The sequence below is a fragment of the Hippopotamus amphibius genome, chromosome 17 (genome assembly GCF_030028045.1).
Source record: "Hippopotamus amphibius kiboko isolate mHipAmp2 chromosome 17, mHipAmp2.hap2, whole genome shotgun sequence".
Taxonomy (NCBI): domain Eukaryota; kingdom Metazoa; phylum Chordata; class Mammalia; order Artiodactyla; family Hippopotamidae; genus Hippopotamus; species Hippopotamus amphibius.
Genome location: NC_080202.1, coordinates 11,736,135 through 11,759,447, shown reverse-complemented (window position 1 = coordinate 11,759,447; position 23,313 = coordinate 11,736,135). Strand labels below are relative to the sequence as shown.

Genomic DNA, 23,313 nt, shown 5'->3' with positions numbered 1-23,313 from the left:
CCCAAGGAGCTTTCGGTCCACTCGAGAAGAAAAGAGAAACAGAGAACGTGAAAGCCACATAAACGTCATGTGTATGTAGTCAAATGCCAAAGGAGGGTTGTGTGAGGCCGGGGCAGTGGAGTGAGCGGGAGGGCTGGTGGTGACTCCTCTGCCTGCCCCTGGCTGCTTCCAGCCTCACCATCTCTCACAGGTTGTTTTCTAGGTTCCTCTAATTGGGACCCGCCTCCTGTAACACTCAGCCTCCAATCCAGAGTCCACACTGCCAGCTATCCTCCCAAAGCCCAAGAAGCCCCAATCCCCTCCCTCCCCTCCACTGCCCACAGGAGAAAGTCCAAACCCTCAGTCTGGCGTCCACCACCCTTCCCAGTTTGCCCAACATGTCCAGCCATGACGCCCATGACACCCTTGTATCTGCCCTATGACCAAGTGACACCAGACAATTCATCACACACTGGTCAGGCCAATCACTTTAACATAAATACATTTGCCTAACCTGACCTCGCTGCCTACAATGCTAAAGAAAGTGGGCTCTAGGTTTGGAATCCTAGCGTCATGATCTTAGGTAAGTTTCTTAACTTTTTTGTGTCTCAGTTTCTTCATCTGTGAAATGGGGATAATATACTCACCTTTTAGGATTATTGTGAAGATCAAATGAGTTCAAACAAGTAAAAGTCCAGATTAGCTTCCAGTCCATTGTAGGTACTCGAAAAACACTAACTGTTGTTAGTATCAATGGACTGAAACTCTCCAAGGTTTAGTCCAACATCACTTGCATGAGGAATGAATTGTTTCTCCTTCTGGGCATGTGGGTAAATCTCTTATAGCATTTATTTCATTCCCTAGTGATGGGAATTCAACAACACGTCACCGTGCCCGATAGAACACCCACCTCCCAGCAGATGCTCCATAAATACTATCCGTCTGGGTCCATGCTGGGTGCAGCTGAGACTTCTCAGGCACAGTGTCTACCACGGCTGTAGCGGTCAGGACAAACTAAGTTATGCTGTGGTAACAAACAGCCCCCAAATCTCAGCAGCATCAAACATCAAAGGTTTATTTCTCAGTCACACTGCAAGGCACTCACTGTTTGAGTGAGGGCTGTTCACTACATTGCCCTCATGTGGGACCCAGGCCGGCAGACCCTCCTCTGGGACACCCCTGGTCACTTACAGCAAAGGGAAGGGGGTATGGCAAATCTCACACTACCTCCAAAGGGCTTCTGCCCAGAAGTGACACATTTTTGTTGACATTTTACTGGGCAAGCAAATCAGGTGGGAAAGTGCAAGCCTACTATGTGCTTAAGATCAGGATATTGGCAAACAGCCCAAATGACCCAGTCCCTCATCTGAGGATCAGGCTGGTACCTCCTGAGAATGTGAGCAGAAGCAGTAAGAAGCAGCTTGGAGAAATGAGGCTCTGGCAGCCATACTCAAACCCCTGCACAGGCTCCAGGCCACGTGAAATAAAAACGGCAGCAGGACTGCTAAGCTGACAGGCTCGGACTGTGCAAGGCTTAGCCCTCAGAGGTAGAGTGGACGCGTAGAAAGGGGACAGAGAGTCCCAGTGCCTTGCAGGACACCCATCCAGCTCCTAATCTCATATTTACAGCTCTGCCCACAGCATTCTGGGAATGCAACACAGGGTGCCTTCCTGATGTCACAGGAAGCACTATGACATCATAGTGTCAACTCCTCCTGATGGACAGGGCTCTCTGCTATCCTGGTCATCCTACCAACCACAGGAAGGTTTAAGATGCTCTGGGATCCCTGCAGAGATGCCAGCCTGAGTGGGATGTTTCTGTGAGCCTGGGAACTCTGGGACAAGGGGTTCTCTCTGCTTTCTCTCTGACAGGAGCACACGCAGCTAAATCCTTTCCCTTGGAAGTCTTCCTGGGGACGTGCAGGGGCAAAAACACACTGCTGCACAGACACAGCCCTGGAAAACCATCTTGCTGGTGTCTGGTCAGACTCAGGAAAAACAGGCCTGAACAGCGGGGCTATGCAGCATTCTGGCTCTCTTGCTGCTCACACCATCCACCTTTCCTTCCCTGTTTCGTGCTATCAAGCCAGCTCTGCTGTGAGGATCTGGGGCAGCCCCAGTGCAGCAGGCTCCTCTTGGAGGGGAAGTACATGGTGAGAAGGTCAGCACAGACCCCTGCATCCTCATCTCAGCCAGCCTGCATCACTGTCCTCGGGTCGCCTCCTGCCCCAGCTAATCAGCTGTGGCCAGAGAAGAACAAGATTGGGAAAGGGGCCTAGGGTCACATGGTACAATCCAGTAGGGAAGACTTTTCCAACAGTGCATGTGACCCAAGTCTGGGCTTTATGTCCTTAAAAGCATTCGATGCAAAAGTTGGACATAGGATGCGGGTGGGTCTTCTGTTTTTGGTTGGAGCCCACAGCCATCAGACTTTTTTGGTGTCTGAAGCCCACATTTATTTTTTTTGTCTAGAGATGAATCACAAGAGACTCTGCTGACCAGGATGTTAGGATGCTGTTCCTTTCCCTCCCCCTCCCTCTCCCTCTCTCCTCCCCCCTCCCTCTCTCTCTCCCCACCCTTCTCTTCCTCCCACATCTACATTTGCAAGCAGCTCTCAGGCCACTCTCTGTCAGAAGGCACTGATTTGGGATCTGGCTGATGACTCCCGGCTGCATTATTAGAGTGTGCCCTGAAGACTGGTTCTTGGTCAAAATGATGCCTTGAGAACAAGCATTACTCAAAAGCTCCCCACAGAGCAGTCCAGGAAAGGAAAGACCTCAAGAGAAGGTCAGGAACGTTAATTAGATAAAATTTGCAGCAGTCCTTTGGCTAAGAAGTGTGCTAAGACTCCTGCTGGTTGAGGTTTCTCTGGAGCACGACCAGAGCTGCCCCCACAGCTGCATCTACATCCTGCCCATAGGACACTGGCAAAGGGAAAGCCCTCTGGACCTCCTGCTTCAGCACCTCGTTCCTGGACAGCGCACTCCCACTGCCAATCACCCGCTCCACGCCCCACTCTTGGAGCTGGTGAAACGGAAGCATTGAGTGCAGGTTCTGAATGATGCCTCTGCACAGGGCCCGGGTCACGTGCCCCAGAGAGAGGTCAGAGGAGGAGATTCTGGTCACTGAGGCCAGCTGGTCCGGCAGGTGCCTCTCGCCCAGCACTGTTGGGGTGATGGTTAGGCAGGTGTCTCTCTGCTGCGCAGCAGCCTGGATCATGCGTGAGTACACCGTGGACTCTTCAACCTCCAGGCCTGCCAGGGACAGAGAAGGCCTTGCGTGAGTTCAGGCATCCCCTCTCTGAGGCTACAGAGTGCCCAGGGGACAGGAACAGGTGGACTTGCCGCCTCTCCTCACTGTGGCTGGCTGTTTCCAGCTCAGGACTCACAAAGCCTGGCTGGTTGTGCTCTGCCCCAGACCCCAGCCAGCTCTCTCACTGAAGACCCCAGCCCAGCCTTCAGGGAGAGATCTCGTAAGCACTGCTGTGAGTCCTAACCTCTTTACCATCCCGCAGCTGTGGGGCCTTTGGTCCCAAGTGGGCCAAATGCACACACGGATCAATAAGTATCATCACACCTGCTAAAAGACTTATTAGCAGTGGCACAGGAATCCCAGAACCACAGTGTTGATCACAGTCTAGCCTGCCCCTCGGCAGAGGTCGAGAACCACCAGTCTAGACTGGAGCTCAGAGTTGAATATTTGTAAGACTCACTCAAGGTTCTTATTAAAATACAGCTTCTGACTCAGTGTGCCTGGGGTGGGCCTTGAGATTCTGCATGTGTCATCCACTCCCAGAGGAAGCCAGTGCTGCTGGCCTGAGGACCATGCTTTTTGAGTAGAAGGTTCTAGATCCGTGCTCACCAACATTGGAGAGCATCAGAATCACCTGAGGAACTTTCATAAAATGCCATGTTCAGGCCCTACTCCTCCTCCCCAAGCCAAATAATCAACATTTCTAGGGGTGAAACTAGGGCATCAACATTTTTTAAAACTCCACGAGTGTTTCCAATGTGCAGCCAGTGCTGAGAACCTCCAACCAAGAGTCCCCATGGAGTCTCAGCAGCAGCACATTTCACTCATACAACCTCAACTATGCACCCACAGGGATGAGAAAGAAAGAGAAAAATATTTTTTTCAATCAAATGAAATAATATAGGGAGGAGGGATAAATTTGGAGATTGGGATTGACGAATACACACTACTTACATAAAATAGGTAACTAATAAGAACCCACGGTACAGCACAGGGAACTCTACTCAATACTCTGTAATGGCCTATATGGGAAAAGCATCTAAAAAAGAGTAGATATATGTCTATGCATAACTGATTCACTTTGCTGTGCACCTGAAACTAACATAAATCAACTCTACTCCAATAATTTTTTTTTAAAAAGAAATAATGTAGAAATTTCATAAAAGGTTAAGTTATATAAACTACTAACCTTCAAAGCACCCTCTGTTTCATCAAAACAAGAACGATGAAAATGCAAAAGACTTTTCTTTTTGAAAGGGGCTTAGAGAGAAATGAAATATCACCTCCTCTTTCAGGGGTGAGAAAAACAGTCACTTCTGTATAAACAGAAACACCAGCCTACTCAGTAAACAGCTGACAGATTCAACCCAATTAAAGCAGTATCTGAGTGAAGGGCTTGCCTGAAGGTTCTGATGACTGGTTCTGCATCTTCAAAACCATTCTTGATACAAGGCAAAACAAAATCAAATTTCTGTTCTTTAAATGGAGCATTCCTTAGGGGCTCCCAGCCAAGGGGGCAGAGCTCTCCCCCCCAAATCCCGACGTCCCTGGCCAGCCTGGAAGGACTGACGTGGGTCAGTAACAGCTGTCTGCACCACCAGTATGAGCTCCACACGTGCTCCCTGGGGCCTGTGCTCCACCTAGTTACTCTGCTGGATGCTTCCTGGAATGACCTGGTTTTGAGCTCCTACAAGGGACCCATGCGTCTGATGAGCATGATTTTCTTATTTCTGGACAGCTGGCCAGAAATCTCATTTCTACTCTAAGTACTTAGAAAGGGAACCTCTCCAGGAAGAAAGAGGTTACATGTTTCCCCGTACATGCAGAGCAGAGGAAGCCTTGATCAATTCTACCCTGAAGAGAACAGCAGGACATCAGAGTTTCCAGGGACCCTTCCTAGAAAGAGGGACAGCAGCTACTCACCAGCAATAAGTGCTACGAGTCTTTTCTCTCCTTCATGTTTGATCGCTTTACTCTCAGCTGTCTGTAGTCATCAGAAGGCAAACTTCAAATGCATGGACCCCAGCGGCTTAGTGACATAGAAAGCAACACAGTGGGGCCGGGGAGAGCCAGGAGACTGTTAGGATACTCCACCCCACTATTTGGGGAGAAGGTACCTCTCAAAAAAGAGAGTAGGTGATGGCAGCTCAGAAGATGAGAGGAAAGAAGGCGACACGCTCAGATCCTTAAGGAAAGAAGGAATGGGCTAGAACCTGGCTGGGTCTGAGATAAGAATCTAGAAGCTTACAGCACATTCAGCACCAGGACACTGCCACCTGGGAAGGACAAGCAGAGAACACCCCCTTACCTAGATCCACCATCCACTGGAGCAGCATGTGGACGAACGTGGCCAGCACGTTGCCCCCGTTGAGTGATGCTGCCACCGCCAGGTAGGTCCTGTCGAAGTACGGGAAGTAGGCGACGGGAGCCGCAGGGTCTGGAGTCTGTGCCGGCTGGAATCCTGAAGGCATGGAGGCTACCAGCTGAACTGAGGTGCTGATGTTGAGAACTGGAGTGCAGGGAAAGCAGAGGTTAGGCCTGTTGGGCTAACTCAGAGGCCACATGTCACAACAGGGCCGTGGGAGAGTGTGCCACAAATTCCTGAAGTCCTCCTTTCAGGAGGCAGAGCCTAATTTTCCTTCCCTGGCTGGACAAGGTGACTCGCAGTGAAGAGAGTAAAGTGACAGTGTGTGACTTTGGACAATAGGTCATAAAAAGGCACTGCAGCTTCTGTCTTGATCACTTGCTCCAGGGGAGGCAGGTACCACATGCTGAGCAGCCCTATGGAAAGGCCCGCTGGATGGCTGTTGGCATAACGGACCCCATCTTGGGCTCGTACGGTCCCTCCTGTCCTTCTGCTGACCCTACCCAGGACTGTACTAGGTGGTACAGTCGTCAAGGGCTTCGTAGTTAGTAGATATCGTTTAATAACAATTAGGGCCACATGGCCTCTATGCTGGGAGTTCCCAAACTATGCTTTTGCTGATATATTCCCAGCGCCCATGAGACTAGTTACCCATTCAATCATCTTCACTTAGGATGTTTCCAAGCACCTACCCCCACATCCCAGGTTAACTATAAAATTGTCCCAGAGGCCCCTCGGAGGCACAGAATGCAGGTGCCAATGCTTCCAGATCATTGTCCGCCGGATTCCACCCTGTAAGTCACCCTATAATAAATTGGTCCATTGATTATATGGAGATGTCTGCCTCATTTTTCAGTCTCAAGATGCCTTCTCAGTTCCGTGGGTACTTTCGTTCCCTCTGTCCTCCAACACCTACAAGAGGCCTCCTGCCAAGAACTGCATGAGTGAGCTGAGAAGCAGATCCTCCAGGCCCGGAAAGGGCCTTCAGATGACCGCAATCCCAGCCGACCCACAGCGTGACTGCAATCTCACAAAGGACCGTGAGCCAGAAGGTCCAGCCACACCCGGACTCCTGACTCTCAGAAACTGTGTGAGATTGTAAGTGTTCACTGTTTTAGGTTACTCAGTATGGGGTGATTTATTACACAGCAATAGGCTGTTTTATTTTCTGGGGAGGTTTCATTCATTTTCAGTGGGTACCACCTCTTTCTCATTTCCCAGGTGTGCTTCTCAACCTCCCTCCACCAGCAAGGGGGAAGCTCCCAGACCTAGAACAAAGGGGATGATTTTCTCCTCTATATCAAGGCCAGAGCCTGCAGACTGTTTCAGGAGTCTCTCCTCCATTTCTCACAAGACCTGGCCAGAAAGCCTGTTCCTTTCAGTCTGTTGGGGCCAAACTAACTGAGGTCAGCATTCGGCTTTCCTACCTACTAGGAGGCAGAGGCAAGGAGAGTGAAAACGAGTCTCAGAAAGTCAATCACCTTGACTTCCTGCCACATCAAGCCTTTCCCCGTGACTATAAACCAGAAGCATCATGGCGTCCACCTGTCCCCTGGAGGGGAGATCGTCAACGAAGGGGGCCAACCAGCCTTGCCCATTGTCATAGCACAACTGAGCCTAGGCTGGCAGCCCCAGTCTAGAGCCAGAGACCACAATCAGCTCAGTGAAGACAGAACCCAAATCTTACCTTCTCCCCATGTGACCAGCCCCTCTCTCACCATCTAGAAAGGACATTTATATCCAGGCACATGACAGCTCTCTACAGAGGGAACAGCCTAAGATTTGAAAACTACCAGGTAGAAGGAAAGAGTCAGGCTCTTTACAGGCACCATCCCAGTGCATCACCACAATGGCCCCATGAGAAAGGCATCATTAGCCCTCATCTTGGATGATGACAAGGGCTCAGGAGAAAAAGAAGCGGTTTTTGACCTTAAAAGATTTTATCACATATTTGTGCAAACGAAAGTGGCAGAATCTGGATATATGTATATGTATAACAGATTCACTTTGCTGTACACCTGAAACTTACAATATTGTAAATCAACTATCCTCCAATAAAGTTTTTTTTTAAAAAGTGGCAGAATCTCACTCTCCCTCTCACCTAATCTTGAATTAAGAGGAAATACTATCAAAAGCAAAACAAAAAGTCACTTGAAATTTTATTTTTTAAGAATATAATAAAATAGGAATAAATTACTACTGCAGAGTTTAGTGCTGGTCAGAGTTTTTAAACTCAAGGTTGAACTGTAATAGTTCTAACTGATGGAGGCAACAAGATGTGATGACAAAGGAAACCCACGTAAGATGAATGAATTCTCTGTCCCCCTTGACAATGAGGCGGGGCTCCCAAAGTGGACCCGCTCAGCCAGGCTGCCCTGAGGACCAAATGAAACACACAGCCTGCAACCACCCGGCTCGGGCTGGCAGCCCCAGAGTCCACCCCAGCCCCAGGACAGGCCAACGACAGACCCCTGGCCATACCCAGCCTGCCATCTGTTTTTGGCCCAGGGCGAAGAAAGGCTTTTACATTTTTTTTTTAATGATAGTTTTATTGAGATGTAATTCGAATAAAATTACCATAGAATGCACCCTTTTATTTTTTTTCTTTCGCTCTTCATTGGAGTATAATAGCTTTACACTGTTGTGCCAGTTTCCACTGTACAACAAAGTGAATCAGCTGTATGTATCCATATATCCCCATATCGCCTCCCTCCCACCCTCCCTGTCCCACCCCTCTAGGTCATCACCAATTATCAAGTTGATCTCCCCGTGTTATAAAACGCACCCTTTTAAAGTGTACCATTCTGTGCTTTTTTAGTATGAAGGTGAGTCAAAAATTATCCTCACTCCAGGGATATTAAAACTTCTATAAATTCTACAGCCAGAGTGCAGATAATTTTTGACTCACCCTCATATATTCAGAGTTGTACAAACATCACTGCAATCTAATTTTAGGACACTTTCACCACTCCAGAAAGAAATCCCATACTGGTTAGCCATCAGCCCCGGCTCCCAGCCCCGTACAGCCATGAATCTGCTTTCTGTCTCTATGACTTTGCCTATTCTGGACATTTCACAGGGATGAAATCATACACTGTGTGGCCTTTCACTTTCATTCACATGTTGTAGCACTTCAGCTCTGTGGATACACCACATTTCTAAAATCCATTTATCAGCTGATGGGTATTTGGGGTGTTTCTACCTTTGGCTGTTATGAATCAGGCTGCTAGGAGCACCTGTGTACGAGTTTTTGTGTGCACGTGTGTTTTCAGTTCTCTCGGGTGTACACCTTAGTGTGGTATTGCTGGGTCACGTGGTAATTCCATGTTTATCTTTTGAAGAACTGTGAAGACTGTTTTCCAAAGGGACTGCACCATTTTCCAATCCCAAGAGCAAGTTCTTACCTTTTTAAATGGTGGAAAAGACGTCAAAAGGAGAAGACTATTTCATGACATGTGAAAATTTTATGAAATTCACATTTCAGCATCTATAAATAAAGTTTTATTGGAATATGGCTACGCCCACTCACGCACGCATTGGCTGGGGCTGCTTTCCTGTCCCCACAGCAGTTAAGCAGTTATGACAGAAACTAAATGGCTCACAAAGCCTAAAATATTTACTATCTGACCCTTTTAAGGGAAATTTTGCCCTGGATTGCTGCCTCCACCTCACCGTGACTCTCTTACACCAAATACAGAAAAGTCTGCTCTTCTCCGATCCAAGAGAAATTTCATTGGCAAACACACAGTAACAAAACCTTAAAATATTGAATACTAATCTGTTTTCTTGGTCACGGAGACATAGAAACCAGCCAGCTAGGGAGTGTCATTTCCCTCCCCTGGTCCTAGAGGAGAAAGGCACAGACTGTGGTCAAGACAGAACTTGCCCTGCTGGACTGTGAGTTTCCCGAGCAGGGCCTTCACCTGTAGGGATGAGGGTCTTTTACACGTTTGCAGAAAAACAGTCAAGAGGATGCTGAGACTGCTGGCTGTGTGTGTCTGTTGGACTCTTGCACAGAGCTGGGGCTTAGGACCCTAGTAGAAGTCTGAGGAGAGAACCAAAGACAGACTTACCTGCATCTGTCCTTCGGGCCATACAGGAATAGACAGAGGCCTGCAAATCACCCAAGGCCACGCCCACCTGGGTCCCCTTTGGGATCTCAAACCAGGCCTGGGACGTTCTGCCTGCCATGCTGCCGGGCTCGGCAATGTCCGGGAGCAGGTGGATGGGAAAGCCCGCGGCCCTCAGTCTGCAAACAAAAAGTGGAGAGCATATCTACCTGGTGCTTGGTTTTCTGTTTTCTGTTGTTTCCAGGACACTCAGCAAAGGAAAGCGCTACAGGATACACATTCAAGAAGAGAGGGAAGAATTCAGTGTTTTCACCAAGGGCCTCTGGTTTTTTTAAAACCATGAGGAAAAGGCTTGAGTTTTTTAAAGAGTGAACACTGGCTTTCAAGAGCTTAGGATGGGCCTTTCAGAGAAGAACAAAACCAGTTTAAGCAGAGATGATCAGAAAAGATTGGATAAGAAGCAGGTTTCATCAGCATCTGGCCTCCTGCATTTGAAAGCAGCGCAAACACTCTGCAAAGGGAAGCAGTTGGAGTTTTAGAGCAAAGTCACAGTTGGTTAGCACGCACAGGCCAAACCAAAGTCAAACCCATCAGTCTCCTGAGTACCAAATGCATTCATCACTCGGGGTTAGTGAACACGGGGCTGCTAATTTTCTAAAACATGCTAGAAAGTCTTTACCTGAACTACCAGATGCTTTTTGTTTTATTACAGAGCTTAGAATCTGGGCCCTGAAGGAAGTGAACTTATAGGGCACTGGACTTCTGGACCTGAAAAGGCAAATGATTGTTTAAAATGAACTTAAAAGGCATCCCTCAAGCCTACTACTTCCATTTCTTAACCCTATTTTAAAATATCTTAGGGTAGGTGGGAGGGATAGTTAGGGAGTTTGGGATTGACATGTACACACTACAATATTTAAAACAGATAACCAACAAGGACCTACTGTATAGCACAGGGAACTCCGCTGAGTATTATGCAACAACCTGAATGGGAAAAGAATTTGAGAAAGAACAGATACATGTATATGTACAACTGAATCACTCTGCTGTACACCTGAAACACACAACATTGTTAATCAACTATACTCTGATATAAAATAAAAAGTTAAAAAAATAAAATATATTAAAGAATGAAAGTTGTTCTTTGGAATCTATGAGCTGGCTCAGGGCACAGAAAGAACTGGGGAGCCCACCCTAGATCTGGGCAACAGTGGAGGAGCAGGACAGCATGGTGTCGTGGGTGGCGCCCCTCCCTAAGGACCTCACTTACAGTCAGGTCCACACGTGCCCAGGGACTGGAACAAGCTGGGAGGTGTTGGAACCTGATTCCTGGCCCTGTGGAATCCTCCACTATTCCCAGATGCGAAAGCCCCACTGAGGCTCCCACTTCAGAGATTGTGCCCATCAGCCTCGAGCCAGCCTGCAAGTTTATACTCACATCTCCAAGTTCCAGCTTTGGCTCCTGGTGTTGAAATATCCCCAGCTAGCAGCATTCTGGTCGGACATCAGGGGTCTTGTCAAGCCACACAGCATGGCAACCACATAGTCATGGATGGTGCCTGCTGCATCGTAGGACTTCAGGAACTCTGGGCTGGTTTTCATACCCAAAACAATTCAGTGTGGTGTAATATTGACCTGAAAGCATGAGTTGCACCTAACTGTGGGCAGGGTGGACTAGACATGGCACAGCTGGGTAGCAGCCAAAACCCCACAGCCTGTGGATCCCCCACAGCTGAACCTCCCAGCCCCTCCAAGCCAAGCTGGCCAGACTGAGCCTTAGGGGAGGGTATTCATAGGAGGACACACCATGCCTGGGAAAGCAGGACATCAGCCATTCTCAGCAGCCCTGACCGTACCATGAGCCTATCATGTAACCCTTGGCAAGTCCCTTGCCCTCTCTGGCTCCTTCTTTCTCCCTCTGAGTTAGAATCGGATAACCAATAAGAACCCTCTGCAAAATGAAGCAGTGGTAGACCAAGTCTAGGTCTGGTGACTATACCCTGTGCAGGGCCACACTCACTGAGGGACATTCCAATATGTGGAGTGATGCTGGCCAGCTAGAGGTACAGCTCCCTAGCCACTCTCATTCCCCTGCAAATCCGTCACCGGATCCAAAGAACAGGTGTCCGTACCTATTTTTCAAAAGCCAGAAGATGGTTGCACAGCCAAACCCCGTGGCCACGCTGAGATGAGACTCTGGCTGGGGCAGAGAAGCCAGGAACTTGCTGCTACACCGGCCATCCTGCCACGTGACCAGGTGGCTCACGGCTCTGGGCTCGAACACAGGTGTGGCCCCTCCCCCTGTCCATTCACAGCCTGGAACGAAGGAGATGACCAAAAATGGAGAAAAGAGCAAATGACCGGCACCAGCGTGTCCTTGAGACTAGTCTGCTAGTGAGAATTCAGGACAGACTTTATCACCATGACAGGCCCTCCCTCACATCAGGGGTTCTGGCCAGTACCCAGAAGAGCAGGGAGTAGATGGACCTAGAGACTGTGAAGTAATGAAGTAAATCAGAGAAAGACAAATATCATCTGATATCACTTATAGGTGGAACCTAAAAAAAATGGTGCAAACGAACTTATTTACAAAACAGAAATAGTCACAGATGTTGAAAACACACTTATGGTTACCAGGGGGAAGTGGGGTCAGGGAGAGATAAATTGGGGGATTGGGATGGAGATATACACACTACTATATATAAAATAGGTAACTAATAAGAAGCTAACTAATAAGGACCTGGTGGTCCAGTGGTTAGGACTTGCTGCTTTCACTGCCAAGGGTGACCACTGCCTGGTCAGGGAACCAAGATCCCACAAGCCCTGTGGTGAGGCCAGGAAAAAAAAGAAAAGGACCTACTATATAGCACAAGGAACGCTACTCAGTACTCTGTAATGACATATATGGGAAAAGAATCTAGAAAAGAGTGGATATATGTATATGTATAACTGATTCACTTTGCTATACACCTGAAATTAACACAACATTGTAAATGAACTGTACTCCAATAAAAATTATTTAAAAAAAAAAAGAAGAAGAGAAGGGAGGCGGTCACAGATATATGCACCTGAGCTTGAGCTTCACCTGGTAAGTGGAGGAAAGCCAGGGATGGGATGGTCCCCCTTCAGAGTAGTCAACCCTCACAACTACATTTCTGCCTAAAGCTAAGATTCGTACCCCAGCCCTAAAGCTGGACATCTGCAGCTTTTTTTCCAACCCTTTAATCTGCTTTCAAAACTCTTTTGCCCCTCCTTTTTTTTTTACTTTTATCATTTTTATTTTGTTTGTGTTATAAAACAAATATGGAGTTTTTACCACATACCAGGTATTGTTCAAAGCACTTTAAAAATATTAATTTATTTAATCTACACACTAGCCTTACAACATAGGTGTGATAATTATCCCCATTTTCACATAAGAAACATGAAGCATAAAGAAGTTTGAAAAATCTTGTCAAAGGTCACATAGCTCCTAAGTGGTAGAGCCAGGATTCAAGTCCAAAGAGTCTGTTCCAGAATCTGGCCTGATGGATATTTCTTTTTCTCTCATTTTTCTTCCCTTTTTTGGGAAAAATAATAATAATAATAATTTTTTTAAATTTTTTAATCACAAATGATAGGTGAACACATTGTCAATATAAAATTTTTAAAAAGGAGTGAGATGGAGCTATATGTAATGAGGTGAATAGACCTAGAGTCTGTCATACAGAGTGAAGTAAGTCAGAAAGAGAAAGACAAATATTGTATACTAACTCACATATACGGAATTTAAAAATGGTACTGATGAACTCAGTGACAAGACAAGAACAAGGACGCAGATACAGAGAATGGACTGGAGAACTCAAGGTCTGGGGGAGCGGGGGGTGAAGGGGAAGCTGAGACGAAGTGAGAGAGTAGCATAGACATATATATACTACCAACTGTAAAACAGATAGCCAGTGGGAAGTTGCTGTATAACAAAGGGAGTTCAACTCGAGGATGGATGATGCCTTAGAGGACTGGGATGGGGAGGGTGGGGGTGAGTCGAGGGAGAGAGGGAATACGGGGATATGTGTATAAAAACAGATGATTGAACTTGGTGTACCCCCAAAAAATAAATAAATAAAATGAAAAAATATATATATAAAAATTTCAGATATTACAGATAAAGCCATCCCTGTCAGAGGTCCCAGCCCCCTTCCTGTCACTATTAGCACTTGTTGGGGTTTTTGCTGTGTCTTTTTGTTGCTGTTTTTTGGTTTTGTTTTTTGGCCATGCAGCATGTAGGATCTTAGTTCCCAGACCAAGGATCCAACCTGCACCCCCTGCATTGGAAGTGTGGTGTCTTAACCACTGGATCACCAGGGAAGTCCCGTTGTTGGATTTTTATACTCACACAACACACTTTCTTTGGTTTGGTTGATTTGGGCTGGGTTTTGTTCTCTTTTGCTTTTATCTGTTTTTTATTTTTCTAGCAGTTGTTTATATCATCCAGCAACATGTCCTGGAATTCTTTCCATGTCAGCACACGTGAACGCGCCTTATTCTTTTTAACTACGGCATACCATTCCACGGCGTGGGGTGCCAGCATTTATTTAATGACTCCCCCATGGGTAGATGTCACAATTGTCACTAAAATAAACACGGATGCAGTGAGTGACCACGATGATGCTCTTCTACACCACGATGATGCCTCTTCTACACGTACATGTCAAAGTCCTTTTCCTGAACGGATTCCAAGTGGTAGGGCCGCTGAGTCATAGTAACTCTCTTATTTTTACATTGTATAATTTAGAGGAGATCGGGCCCGTTCAGGGTGGCATGGCGGCAGTACATTGTATAATTTAAAAGCTTTCCTCCCCCTCCCCTCCATTAGCAAATGGGTATCATTTTAGTTCAACTGGAAGTTTTCTTCCTGTAGTTACTGTAACTCTCTTATTTTTAATACCCCGCCAAACTGCCCCTCCAAAACAGCCATGCTAATATACACTACCAGGAACAGTATTTTAAAAAACCAATTTTCCACCCCCTTTGCCCACTCCTGACATTCTCAAACTGCTTTCTTATGATCCAGTGGGTGGAAAAGGATTTCTCACTGTTGTTTTGGTCTGCATTTCCCTAATTCCTAATGACATTGAGCATCTTTTCCTATGCTTATTAGCTATTTCTATTTCCCCTTCTAGGAATTGCCTGTTGATTTCGTCCTGCTCATTCTTCCACAGGACCATTGGTCCTTTCTTTGTTATTCGTTTTTTATATGCACCCGTAGTCATCCTTTGTCTACTAAACACTAGTGAATATTTTCTCCCTGTCTGCTGCTGGCCTTTTAGCTTACTTTTATGACCCTCCACTTCTCTCCTGCTATTACTGAGTCTGAAAATGGAATGTGGAAACTGGCGTAACCACAGGCCTCTCAGAAGACACGAGTCACTCCCTCTCTTCTCCTCCAATTGGCTCGCCTGCCCCTTGTGTAAGCACTTAGCTCTCTGCTCAGGTTACTGGTGCCCGTCTGCGTTGACTGCCTTGAGTGAGCCCTGGAAAACGAGGGCTGCATCCCGTTTCTCTGTCTCCCGCGGGGCCCAGCACAGAGCCTCATCTATTGTAGGTCCTGAAACCAAACTGAATTACAGCTGCTGTTAAAAGCAGAATGACTTTATCTCAAATATGAGTTCACTCACTCTGCTAAGCAGGTATCATCATCGTCAGACAGTAGCTCTCCTCCTTCCCAGAAACAGAAACCAAAACAAGAAGGCCTGCAGGTGGGCTCCATGAAATATTCAGCAGCTCTCTCCACCGATGTGCGCGATGGTTTGTGTGGTCATTACAGGGTCCCGGAGACGGGCAGAAAGGAAGGCGTGTGACCAGACCACAATCATTAGATCTCTGCTGTCCTCTTTGGGAAGGGTTTAGGTATTAAAAGGATTTTATTCTCGTTAATGCAAAATTAAGGAGTTTAAAAAGCTTTTACAACCTAGACTCCCCCGAGAGGTCAGCTCGAACCCCCTAACCAGCTTTTGTCTCCTGCTACTGATTGGAGCCGAGCAGCTCTGGTGGTCCCAGAGGGCCTGACCACAGGCAGACAAAGGGAGAGGAGGAGGGGGAGAGCCTGGGTGGGCTTCTGCAGTTAGCCAGGCCCATCCTGGGGACTGATCAAAGGATGCACCACCAGACCCCCGTCAAGCCTCCAAGAGGCAAGTCACCACTCACTTGGCCCAAGGGAATCAGAATTGCTGGCTCTCCAGACAGAGGAGGGGTGAACCCAATGTTCAATCTCCTTAACTACAGTACCTCCCCCCCAAAGGAGCCATCCATCTTATTCTTAAAACACCTGCAGTAAAATGTTGATTTTTTTTTTTTTTTAATTTGGTTGCATCAGGTCTTAGTGGCAGGCGGGCTCCTTGGTTGCAGCTCATGGGCTCTCTTGGTTGCATCTCACAGGCTCCTTAGTTGTGGCACATGTGCTCCTTAGTTGCAGAGGGCAGGCTCCTTAGTTGTGGCTTGGGGGATCTAGTTCCCTGACCAGGGATCGAACCCAGGCCCCCTGCATTGGGAGCACAGAGTTTTAACCACTGTGCCACCAGGGAAGTCCCAAAATGTTGATATTTATGAAGCTGGGTATGTGTTAGTTCATAATACTGTTCTCCCTACTTTTATGTCTATGTCCAACTTTTCATAATTAAAAAAAAAATTTTTTTAACCCTTGTCATAACAGGAGCTCGCAACTTCCTACAGGAGCTTAATCCTTCCTTGGACATTCTGTTGGGAAACTCCTCCCCAGTGGATCCTCCTGTGGCTCTGGTCCTCTTGGGAGCCTTTCAAAGGTCAGCGTCTGAAGTCAGACAGACTTGGGTTCAAAAGCTGGAGTCACCACTTGCTGCCCCATGACCCTGAGTATATTATCTTAACCTCTCTGAACCTCCACTTCTCGTCTGCACAAGAGGGACAGTAATGTAACCTACGTCATAAGGGTGTTGGAAAAATTCGATGAGATCACACAGGTAACATCCTTAGCTCAGCATCTGGCATGCAAATTGCTCATTGCTGTTTTGCTGGCTTAATTCTCCTCCCGGAGGCCAAAGAGAACAGGCTACCCACCTCTGCACTGTGGCAGACCTTTGGAAAGAAGGCGACCAACTAAATGATGCTTAGCAAATGTGCCCATAAAAAGGACGCACCCTGGAATCAAAAAATCACAAATGTCTGTGATTATGTTAAACAATAAAAACTATGCCCAAATTCAGAAGAGTTTTGTCTGTGTCTTGGCACCTCCTACAGCCACACCAATGTCTTGGTTGTTGGTCCCAATGCTCCAAGACACTGGCACAAAGAAAGAGAAGGTTATAGGAAATCCACTCCACTGAATCCAACAGAGAATCAGAGAGAACATCCTTTCCCTGTTTGTGAATAATGTGTGAGTGGACAGTTCACTTCATTACATCCTTTGAACAGGACAGGATGTACAGAAAATGCAAGAAGCAGCAGGATAACCTGACCCTTCACAGAGAGCCCTTGGAGGCCCTTTTCTGGTTCCAGGTGAGGCAGGAGACAGACGGGCCCCAGGCTGAGCAGCTGTAGTCTGTGGACAGATACTCCAAGATGAAGATAATAGCAGGAGCAAAGAGGAGCTGAGCTCTGCCCAGATAAAAGATAAAGAGACCATGTATTTCTCATTCTCAAGGTCAACAGACCTTCCCAACTACACATGTGCAGAAAGGCTCCTCGGAGGTCAAAAAGGGAGGCGGTGCCACTCCATAGTAGGTGATGTCAACCTACCCATAGGCCTCTTTGATAGAATCCATCTTGGCTGAGATGCAAGGACACACAGGGGAGGACCCTGAGATAAACCAAATATGGGTTCAGGACCAGGCAAAGCAAGATGATTGTCAGAGGAAACCCGGAAGAAATGCCCCATATAAGTGATTCAAACTACCACGAGTGAGACTTCCAGGTGGTGCAGTGGTTAAGGATCCCCCTGTCAATGCAGGAGACACAGGTTCGAGCCCTGGCCCGGGAAGATCCCACATGCCAAGCCGCAACTAAGCCCATGCACCACGACTACTGAGCCTACGCTCTAGAGCCCACGAGCCACAACGACTGAGCCCGCGTGCTGCAACTACTGAAGCCCGTGTGCCTAGAGCCCATGCTCTGCAACAAGAGAAGTCACAATGAGGAGCCTGCGCACCACAATGGAGAGTAGCCCCCACTCTCCGCAACTAGAGAAAGCTGGTGCGAAGCAGCAAAGACTGAACACAGCCAATAAATAAATAAATAAAATTAAAAAAAAAAAAAAACTACCACAAGGGCATGACTCTCTTTCAGAGTCCACCCATGTGTCTAACCACAAGTACCCTCTTCCAACTAATAAACACTTTACCAGTTTCACTGCTTTTTCTTTTTTTGGTTTTTTTGTTTTGTTTTGTTTTACTTTATTTTTTTATTTTTTTAACATACAATAAACTGCATATATTTAGAGTGTACAATTTGGTATCCCAAACTCCCAATTCATTCCCCCTCAACCCTCCCCACTTTCCCCACTTGGTGTCCATATGTTTGTTCTCTACATCTGTGTCTCTATTTCTGCCTTGCAAACTGGTTGATTTGTACCATTTTTCTATGGTCCGCATGTATGTGTTAACATACAATATTTGTTTTTCTCTTTCTGACTCATTTGACTCTGTATGACAGAGTATTTCCACCACTTTCTCTCTCTTTATGGAAATTCATTTCTGCAAAGCTGACAGGCCAGGGCTTTGTCACTGGCCACTGGTCTGGTGGCTAGGATTCAGCGCTCTCACTGCCTCAGCCTGACTTCAATCTCTGGCCAGGGGAACTGAAATCCTGCTTTAAGCCACTGCAGGCTGAGGTCCCCCCAAAATCACAGGGTGACTGTTAACAACATGTGGTCACCCCCGAGCCCAGCATACCTTGGCCTGTTTTCCAAAACATGACTCCGTGCATCTGTCCCGACACTCCGATGCCGCAGACCTTGCGGAGCTGCTGCCGGGGAAGGGCAGCAAGGCACTCGTGGAGGGCCTGGATGATTCTCCTCACATCCTGCTCTTGCCCCTGGAAACAGAACAGGCCACGCTGGACAGAGGTACACACACAGGCAGGGGGAGGAGGGCAGAGGTGTCAGGGACTTCCTGGGTGGTGGCTGCCCAGCTAATTCCACCAAGGTCACTTCCAGGACCTGCTGGCGGGCCTCCGGGGTGAGATGCAGGCCTGAGGGGTCTCCACCACCTCCAGAGGGGCCTGGAGTAGGAACGTGGTGGGCGAGGTCCCACTCCTTCCTTCAGATGAGGTGCCACTGTGGGTTAAGTTCAGCCAACGGCTCAGGCTCTGAAATCTGGTATGTAGAGTACCAGTACCACTCCGCTGTGGCAGAGTCTGAGCTGAGAAAAGCACTGCCCTGCCCTACAGGTGCTTACAATCCAGCAGGACGGGAATACACAAGAAAGGCCATGCTGCAAGGAGAAATAAGGCAAAGGTCTTTGGCAAGGCACATGGAGCACTGGGGTAGGGGAAGGATGGAACACAGCAGGGAGGAACACAGCAGGAAAGGTGTAGGCGAGAAAGGCTTCCTGGGGACTTCCCTGGTGGCACAGTGGTTAAGAATCCGCCTGCCAACGCAGGGGACACCAGTTCGAGCCCTGGTCTGGGAAGATCCCACATGGTGGCAGAGCAACTATGCCCATGCGCCACAACTACTGAGCCTGCGCTCTAGAGCCCGTGAGCTGTCACAACTACTGAAGCCTGTACACCTAGAGCCCATGCTCTGAAACAAGAGAAGCCACCGCACAAAGAAGCCCGCCCACCACAACAAAGAGTAGCCTCCGCTCAACACAACTAGAGAAAGCCCTCGTGCAGCAATGAAGACTGAAGGCATCCAAAAACATAAATAAATAAATAAATAAATAAATAAATAAATAAATAAATAAATAAATAAAATTTAAAACACAAGTTAATAGGTGTTAATAGGTGGCTATAAATAGAAAGAAGGAAAGAAGGAAAGAAAGAAACACACAGACTTCCTGGACTAAAGCACCTGAGGATGGGCCCTAGTGTTTCCTTCAGTCCATCCATCTGGCAAACGTCACCCGAATGCCCCGAGGGCCAGCATTCATTCGGGCAGTACAGACCTTCCCTCCTTGGAACAAACCCTTCATTTGTCAGCCTGCTGTCCTTGGGCTGTGGCAGTTCTTAGCTCCAAACAAACATGAGCAAAGGAGCAGAAAGAAGGAAGGTGAGGAGGGGTAGGAAGGGGGAAAGAGAGGAGAGGGAGCACAGAGCATTTTCTTAAGGAGGCAGACCCCACATCCTCACAAGACTCTTTATTCAGGACAGACCACAGCAGAACTGACGGGACAGTAAAAGATGGGGCAGAGAGGAGATGCATGGCTGTGCGTGATCCCCCAGGAGGGAAGAAATAAGACCCCGGGCAAAGGAAGAAGGAAGCAGGGAAGAGACAATTGTTTACACCCGCCCTGTCCAATACAGCAGTCATTAGCCACACATGGCTAGTCTGAATTGAAAACTGCATACCAGGACTTCCCTGGTGGCACAGTGGTTAAGAATCCACCTGCCAATGCAGGAGACACAGGTTCCATCCCTGGTCCAGGAATATCCCACATGCCACTTAGCAACTGAGCCCAAGCGACACAGCTACTGAAGTCCATGCACCCTAGAGCCTGTGTTTCGCAACAAGAGAAGCCACCACGACGAGAAGCCCACACACCACAATGAAAAGTAGCCTCTGTTCTCCATCACTAGAGAAAGCCTGCTTGCAGCAACAAAGACCCAATGCAGCCAAAAAATTAGTTAATTTTTAAAAAAAGAGTAACAAAAAACACTTAAAAAAACCCCACAAAACTACATACCAGATTTCAGATTCAGTATGAAAAAAAGCACACTAACTCATTAATAATTTTATATTGATTATTACATATTGAAATGATATGTTTGGATACATTGGGTTACATAAAATACGCACTGAAAATTAATTTCACGGTTCCTTTTACTGTTTTCTACTATGGCTACCGGAAAATTGAAAACTACACGTGTGGATCACACTTCCATTGGACAGTGCTGGTTTAAAGAGTGCCCACGTGGCAAGAACCCAGGTGGGGCATGAACCCAGAACAGAGGAGCTGCTGTTTAAAACAGACCCAGGATGGGTGAGCTGTGTGGGTGGGGACAGCAGAGGTGGGAAACAGGCTGCCTGGGAGTGAGGACAAGGAGGCACTCAGTGTGTGGCAAGTTTTAGTGGTGAGCGTGACGGGGGAGTAATTCTTGGACAGACAGTGGGTCCACCCACGATGTCACAGGAAAGGTGCTGCCCTCATTCCTTGCTTCAGAATATCAAGTGGTCCACATTCAGATCAAATCCCAGAATTTCAAATTTGAAAAAAGAATTTAGAAACTCATTTAACCCTCTTCCCACACACCCCTTTTTACATGTAGGAAAATTGAGGTCCAGAGAGGAAAAATTAATAACACAGAAAGGGTCACAGAGCTTCCCTCAAAAATCCTGACATTTTAAAGTTGCAAAGAGCTAAAAGTCTGACCTTCCACACAGCTGCCAAACTTGACCATGTTGTACACAATGCTTCTAAAGAGAGAGATATATGGACATGAGGAGAGAACAGAGCCACCAGGTGTTTCTATAGGTCAGTAGTTCTTACCCCAGGGGGGATTTTTGTCCGCTAGGGGGCATTCGGCAATATGGAGACATTTTTGGGTGTCTCAGTTGGGAAGGAGAGCTCTACCGGCTTGCAGTGTGTTAGAGGCCAGGGATGCTGTTAAACATCTTACAATGCACAGGACAGCCCCGCACAATAAACAGTCATCCAACCCCCAAGTATCAACAGTGCCGAGGTGCAGAAATCCTGCTATAGGTGCAATTACAGCAATGCCATCTGTCCCAGAGCACAACACACATGTGGCAGATGCAAGGGGGGCTATTACTGGCCTCCCCTAAACCCCTCCTTAGGCAGGTGTGGAGCACTGCGTGTGCCTGTAAACACAGAACGGCCTGCTGAACACTGGGGGAAGTGGGGAAAGTAGTTTTCAAGAAGTGGCCCTATTTCAAGAGAAAAGGGCACTGCCTAAAACCCACTCCCTGTCATCCCAGCTCTGCTGCTCACCCCCGCAGGGTCAGAGCTGACTTTGCCTCCATTTCACGGTCCATAAAGTGAGATACTCATCCTAAAATGTCCTGATGCCCCAACCAAACTAATTTTGAAAGGCTCTATGAAAATGCAAAGTGCTCCTGAAAGCTTTATGCTCTAAAATGCTTCTGAGCAAGATGGACTCTGAACCCTAAAGGACTGAGTCCAGGTATGTTGCAAAAGCTTGTGAAAAATAAAGCTCTTGGGAGTGGGGCTTTGCTCAGAAAATTGAGGTTTGTGGCTGGAAGAGGCCATAGAAGTCATCTATTTCAATTATAAGAACAACATGAGATTCAGGGGGAAAAAAAAAGTCATGAGATTACACAGAAAGTTCCTTGATATTAATTTCTATTACCAACGAACTGAATATAGAGCTACCTTTTTCAGGGAATTAATGGACTCCATCTCTGAGGACTGACATCCTTTCCGAACCCACATCTTACCACTGAGCCCATTGTGGTGAAACTCTTCATTTCTGTCTTGTAGCTTTCACAAGACACTAATTTTCGTGTAGAATTATCAATCTGAACTTTTTCTAACGTTTTCATTGAGGTATCTCTCAATGTCTATCTGTCTTGATGTCTTTCCTCCAAGGTGTCTCAGCCTTTGGGGCCAAGGGACTTTTGCTGTTCAAGTGTTTGAGCTCCTCCACCCACAAGCCACTCCTGCGGGACGAGAGAGGGGCAGGTTATGCCGGATTCTGCATCTGATTTCTCAAGGAAAACCCAGACACCCGCCCTAGGGAACAAACTGAATCCTGAATCTGAGGACACCTGCAGAGGCGAGGAGCAGAGAGCCGCAAGAATGAGAAGGTGGCCTGAGATCGCCCCATATGCGCGAGAGCAGTTTCCCGCGGGTCAGGATACAGAAACGGGAGGGCAGAGAGCACAGGGGGGTAGCGCCAAGGGCAAGGCTCCCAAAGAAGGCCCGAACGTGGGGAGGTCGGTGCCAGCCGGTGGGAGAGCTCCTGGGAGGAGATCTATTGGATCGAGGACGTTGCAACAGGGCAGGCAGAGGTCAGACAGGCTGGAGCGGTCACGGAGACTTCCTCGAGGAGGAAGAGGGTGTCTGGAGGCTCCTGGAGGCTGCGAGGCTCCAGGGCGCGGCCTCACCTGGGGCCCCGCCGCCGCGCTCTGGGCCTCCGTCTCGGCCCGCGCAGCCCGGGCACAGCTCGCCAGGATCACGAAGCCGGAAGGGTCGCCGGGCGCGGCCTCCACCAGGGCAGCCTTCACAGACGTGGTGCCCAGGTCGATGCCGAGAGTGACAGACGGTGCAGCCATGACAGCGCCCGCGTCTGGGGCCGAGGCGCCCCCTAGCGCACACCTTACCCCGGACCAACGGGCCGAGGCGGGGCCTCGCCTGCCAATCTTTCTAGCCGCGCGCAACGCGACGGATTCTCGCCTTCCCATTGGGTGAGGAAGGCCGAGTCCCGCGCACCCCGTGAGACGGACTCCGGCTATAGGCGGAGCGGCAGTGGAAGGCGGGACCTACAGGCCCCGCC

The 23,313-nt window shown here is 48.0% G+C and overlaps 1 protein-coding gene across 2 annotated transcripts; it reads right to left on the bottom strand.

Annotated features, from left to right (window-relative positions):
• Nucleotides 1-573: 573 nt before the first annotated feature.
• On the bottom strand, nt 574-23,133 carry SHPK (sedoheptulokinase). Of its 2 annotated transcripts, none has more exons than XM_057716293.1 (7): nt 22,925-23,133; nt 18,570-18,711; nt 11,799-11,982; nt 11,105-11,257; nt 9,670-9,845; nt 5,540-5,740; nt 574-3,233 (listed from the first exon to the last, which is right to left on the bottom strand). In XM_057716293.1, exons 1-7 carry the CDS (start codon nt 23,090-23,092, stop codon nt 2,821-2,823), a joined length of 1,437 nt encoding a protein of 478 aa, XP_057572276.1. In that variant the 5' UTR covers nt 23,093-23,133; the 3' UTR covers nt 574-2,820. The 2 variants fall into 2 exon arrangements, with proteins under 2 accessions (XP_057572276.1, XP_057572277.1); XM_057716294.1 differs by lacking the exon at nt 22,925-23,133 and adding an exon at nt 22,256-22,661.
• Between the last annotated feature and the right edge of the window lie 180 nt (nt 23,134-23,313).